General features: G+C 44.2%; 1 protein-coding gene across 2 annotated transcripts; it reads right to left on the reverse strand.

Annotated features, from left to right (window-relative positions):
• Nucleotides 1-477: 477 nt before the first annotated feature.
• On the reverse strand, nucleotides 478-4646 carry fam98a (family with sequence similarity 98 member A). Of its 2 annotated transcripts, none has more exons than XM_023821554.2 (8): nucleotides 4482-4646; nucleotides 3895-4043; nucleotides 3413-3547; nucleotides 2954-3138; nucleotides 2766-2846; nucleotides 2511-2627; nucleotides 2052-2219; nucleotides 478-1897 (listed from the first exon to the last, which is right to left on the reverse strand). In XM_023821554.2, the coding sequence occupies exons 1-8, from the start codon at nucleotides 4517-4519 to the stop codon at nucleotides 1265-1267; spliced, it is 1506 nt and encodes a 501-aa protein (XP_023677322.1). In that variant the 5' UTR covers nucleotides 4520-4646; the 3' UTR covers nucleotides 478-1264. The 2 variants fall into 2 exon arrangements, with proteins under 2 accessions (XP_023677322.1, XP_023677323.1); XM_023821555.2 differs by having other exon boundaries at nucleotides 4425-4646.
• Between the last annotated feature and the right edge of the window lie 745 nt (nucleotides 4647-5391).

Genomic DNA, 5391 nt, shown 5'->3' on the forward strand with positions numbered 1-5391 from the left:
AAGGGTCTTTAAAGTATTTTAAAACAGTAATTCAAGGTCAAACATTAAGAGTGGTAAATGGCACATTTTTGTATCATTACCCGTCAGTGAAGCAGTCAAAAATACAGCAACTGTACTTTGTTCTGTAGTTTTCTATTGTTATGCTCTATGACAAAAAGGTAATTTTTCTATGATTTTTAAATTAGACTTCAGTTTGCAGTCCATTCAATTTTGTTGTTTTTTCATGTTCTGCATTGCTTTCAAGCCAGTTCTGAGGGACGTTTAAGCAAAAAATTGAAGCACATACATAACGACTTTGATTCTATTGTGACAATTATTATTTGAAAAAATGCCCGTCGCTCCTATTAGGCAATTTACCAAGGAGGGCCAAGGCAGCCAACATGATGACTGAGTAACTGAGCCACTAATAGTACAATTAATCTGAACCTTTCCAGATAGCATACTCTGTTGCGACGTTTAAAGCACAGATAGACAGCATTTACTTTTTTCATTTATTGTTCACTTTTCATTCAACCACACTATCAAGCAGTCTTTCTCTGTCAAATATGTACACAATACTCCCAACAAACAGTATCACGCGTAATGGCGTCGGTTATGGCCGTCAGCAAGAGCAACATGGTTCACTCTTCCTATTCCTCGACCTTTAAACCATTAAAGCAACTTCCAAACACAAAACAGACGTCATTTCAAGTATTTTACTTTTTTTGATTTAAGTTACAGGGTGGACTAAATTTCCAGAAGAAGAGCTGTTGGTGTTCTGAATGTTCCTGTACCACAGCTATCAGAATGCTACACGCCCCACTCCCCCAAAATGCTGCATCTCCACAATGTATTATCTTTTCAGATAACCCCACCCTGGATAAAGCTTGGAAGTACCAACATGGCAGTATGACAGATAAAACTGAAGCCCAGCCAGCAGGAGGATGAATATGAGATGGTTAGGTACCCCTTGGTTTTAGTGCATCCTGTGGTAAGTTCTCTGTAGTTGATTGCTTCCCCACCTTTAAATGTTAGCAGCATGCCTTTCAAAGATTGCATAGGATTCGTCAAACCTTCTGATGTCATCAGCACCAACATTCAAGATCTTCCAATTCAGTGTCTTCTTTATTTATATGTGCACTTCAGGCATTCATGGGAAGATACTGTTACCTGGCTCATAAAGCAATCAGCTACGGAAGCCTCCTGCTAGCACTTTCTCTAGTCCCCCCCCAGCTCCCTGTGTCTGCAGCTAACATGAGCTCTGCTGTATTGAAAGGGGCTGCTCTCAGCTCGTGTAGTACCTGCCTTGGTTGAACCCTGCCTGGTTGTACTGATACCCGCCTTGCTGGAAGAACTGTTCAAACTGCCCACCTTGGTTAAAGCTTTGCCCCCCTCGCCCTCCCCAGCCACCTCCCTGTCCACCTCTACCCCCTCTGCCACGGCTTCCTCGCCCACCTCTCCCACCCCTCTCTTGGTGGTGGCCATCTTGTTGGTAACCTCCGCCTCCACCCTGATAGCCTCCACCTCCACCCTGATAGCCTCCACCCCCCCCACCTTGATAGCTCCCCCCACCTCCACCTTGATAGCCTCCTCTTGGGTAATTTGGAGCCTGAAAGCCACCCTGGTAACCACCACCACCATAACCTCCTCTTCCTCCACCTCCTTGATGGCCACCTCCTTCCTGGTAGCTTCCATGACCTCCATCTGACCAACCCCCCTGAACCTTGCCACCTTGGCCACCTCCTCCACGCCCCCCCTGGCCACCGCCACCACCTCCACCTCTGCCACCCCCTCCAAACTGCTGTCCGCCTCCTCCCTGGGGTCCATCTTGTCGTTTCTGCCATGGGGGCATCTCTGGGGGGGGTGGCTCAATCTCGTTGGGTCTACCCCCTCGGTCAGGGACACGGCCCATGAGAATCTGATGGGGGAGGGGAGGGGGGTAATCAGCTACTGTAGGTGGAAAGCAATTTCAGTTTAACGCCAATGATTTTAATCTTGACCATTTTCCCAACATAAGGAATACATATTGGTGAATGTTCTGTGCCAAGGTCAGGTGCCACATGACACCCTACCTTGTTGATGGCGCAGGCCGTCTTCTCGCGAATCCTCCCGCTGCTGGTGCGGAGGATTTTGGAGAGATCCTCTCGCGCTGCAAACAGATGGGCCACAGAGACGGTGGTCTTGCTGGCCAATGCCGAACGTAGGGGCTGATACACTTTGCCCAGCTTTTCAGCTTGTGCCTTATGGGGAGTACAAGAGGAAACACAAGCTTGACTTGACCACCAACATTAACATCAATTTACATCAAAGTCACAGTGTTCAGTTCATTGTTGATTAGGCTGTTATGCAAAGCAACACTGGACACATCCAACGGGTGACAAAGACGTCTGTACAATCACAGTCTATTAAATCCATAAAAATGTGCAGTCTTGCTCAAATCAAGCATGAGCATAAATACTAAACAAATGTTACTAGACAAAGTGGCAGCTGTGGTTTATTATGAGATGTCATCATAGTGTTGTATGTCTCACCTTGGCCCTATCTGACCAGCCAAAAGACTGGACAGTAACATCAAGACGTTTCAATAACATCTTTCTCCTCACATCGTATTCATTCACCAGTGCCTGGTTGATCGCTTCAATCTTCTCCTGTACATCAAAACATTTTCCTATTTTTCAGGATGCACACACTATAAGGAATTAATCATATATGTGATACAACAGGTCTTTTCTAAATCATTTGCTAATTATGACTTTTGCGGAGTATGCTGATCTTCCACGATTTACCCAGTGCACTGGTCCCAGTGGCCTCTTCAGCAGTGGTTTTCCGATGTGTGTTGGTGGCACTTTGGATAGGGCTTCTTTCAGCTGGGGACAAAGAGACCAACAGGATCCCATGTAGGTTACCAAGAATGGGGCACAGCCCTCCAGTACTCCGTTTTTGAAACACAAACCTTAGAAGGCTACTTCCTTACCTTCTTCTCTATGCCACTGAAGAATTGAAACATGCTTATGTTGGCGGGGGGCTTTGACATGCCGAGGGCAACACAAATACCCTTCAGCTCCATGAAGACTTCACTACCCCCCTGCTCCTGAACTTGCTTCTGAGGCTGGATTACCAGGATCATCCTTGATGCCTCCAGCTCAGAGATCAGGAATGCTGTGGCAAGAAAAACATTCACAACTGTGAAACAGGCACAGCATAGCTTTAAATACGCAGATATCTGGGCAGATATGCCAGGATCCGTATTGACGGTGTTCTTTGCTTTGTCATCTTAGCTGACACTTTACTTTGGACCCTCACCAAAATTAAGTATCTTTATTGAGAGAATGTCAAAGTGGATTTTGATTTTTTCCTTAATGGGATCATTAACCAGGTGTGAACAATGGTGTACAAAATCTCCAGCTTGCATGGATCAGTCCTGTTCACATACTGAGGAGAAGCAAGCAGCTGTTTCTGTTCAGCAGTCGCTGGGTGACGTCGCCTGTCGTGAGGACCAAGTAGGGGCAAATCATCTCAGACAAGAGGCCACTCATCTCCAGCTGAAACCCGTCTGCTTCGGTGGGACCTGGGAAGACACCAGGGGGATGGCTCGGCTGACCAAAAAGCACACGTGAGACAACAATAGGATAACTATGGAATAGTAAGGCGTAGGTTCAGAAAGTCAAATATTTAAGACCAGGTTAATTCCAAACAGCATCGGCCAGCTATATATTTTTAATATTATTCGAGTATTCAACAAAACACTGGATATAATACAATGTACATTAAACCCTAAAGAGCCTATATGTAGGCAAAGAGCCCCACAGTTCTTAATGGGTGATTTGCATAAATATGTAAGACAGGACTGTCATCAGAGCAAGCTTAGGAAGTCCCAGGGAAGACAGGACAGCACTTCACATGTGCAAAACTCACTGCTCGTGGCGTGAACATTCTCTTCCAGTTTACAATACAGCTTGAGCTCAGTCACAAGCCAAGCACACAGTCCGGTGAATTCCGGGGATTCAGCCCCGGCCGTGACAGCCTTGTCCAGAGCTCCATCGTCCAGTAAGGGACCCTTGTACCTGCAATGAAAAGCCAGGAATCGATAAACGTACTGTAAACAGGACGTTTAGCAAATACATAAATCTGGACGTGACGGAAAACTACTATGACAAACATACGGTCTTTCTATTTAAATTAAAATTTAGACCCGAACCACTGATTCGACTTTACTGCCATCTATTGTTAACTAGTCATTGACTCGTACAATCTGGCCATATAAAGACAACCGGACACGAAAGCAGCTAAAACGGCAACGCAACCTCTAAAATAAGAGAAACCTTTATCTTTATTGTTATGCACTAGAATAATTCACCCACATAAATCAATCACTAATGGAATTAAGAATCGGACAAGACAGCAGCAGGTTAGCTGAACTGCTGACAGCGGATATAGGTACGTACCATGCAGTGCACCAAGAACACGAGAAAGCAGGAAATCACCTTTTGTTTTTCACTTACCCGAGATCTTCCAACGAGTCTAGAATATCGTTTTCCATTTTATAAAATGCTCCTAACAGTCTATTAACATAAAGATTCTAATAAGCCGCATACGTACGAACTTGACGCCACTGCTAAGTTGGCATGTCTAGGTCCAAACCCACCCCCAAAGAACCACTCAGGGTCGGCTTATAATATGCCTGAGCGAATATACTTATAAGAAATAGTGTAAATGTATGCAAAGGATGCGATATAATTTAAATCATTTTAACATATATAATAATTATAATTTGATCAACGTATTAGTTTTAAAAAGAGATCAGTATTTTTAGGATTTCAAGTGCATAAAATTTAGGCGTGCGCAGCGATAAGCCCCGAAGCCCGTTGCCAAAATGGTGAGAGTGAGATTCTACATAAAGATTGTTCATAGAATAAAACGAGGTTTACGTGAAGTAGTAAACGGTTTGTGTATAGTAAAATCATAAATAAAAAGTCGAGTAGAGCTCATGCTTCGGTGGAAATCTTTGAAGATGCAGCATATAAAACATCAAGACCTCCACTGTATTCGTATTACCATTTAATAATGCACTTCAACTCTTACTAACCGCCGCGACACCTCAGCTGGATTTAAAAATGATGTCTCCCATTCAGTATTAATGCAAATACTATTCAGAACGTGTCCAGCGAATGGAAAACAGTACGAAGTGTTTCGAGTACATACACTGTGGACGCAGATTGACATTCAGGATTTAATACCAGGATGACCAGGCTTCATCCTGATTCTGCATGATTCCCTGTGTAGTGCCACACTGGTATCGTTTGACCACAGCATTCGATTCCATATTTATGTAGGATTACTCTGACTTAGTCTTGATTTCTGTGCCTTCTCTTGATCAGTGATTTGTGAATGAAAGCCTGTCATTACATGAGG

The sequence above is a fragment of the Paramormyrops kingsleyae genome, chromosome 3, assembly GCF_048594095.1.
Source record: "Paramormyrops kingsleyae isolate MSU_618 chromosome 3, PKINGS_0.4, whole genome shotgun sequence".
Lineage (NCBI taxonomy): Eukaryota > Metazoa > Chordata > Actinopteri > Osteoglossiformes > Mormyridae > Paramormyrops > Paramormyrops kingsleyae.

Excerpts from the sequence above, each read along its gene's own strand:
- fam98a (XM_023821554.2), bottom strand. The coding sequence starts at position 4,519 with ATGGAAAACGATATTCTAGACTCGTTGGAAGATCTCGG. Across the intron at positions 4,044-4,481 it reads GACTCGTTGGAAGATCTCGG|GTACAAGGGTCCCTTACTGG; the intron begins GTAAGTGAAAAA and ends TTTTCATTGCAG. Across the intron at positions 3,139-3,412 it reads CAGCTGCTTGCTTCTCCTCA|CATTCCTGATCTCTGAGCTG; the intron begins GTATGTGAACAG and ends TTCTTGCCACAG.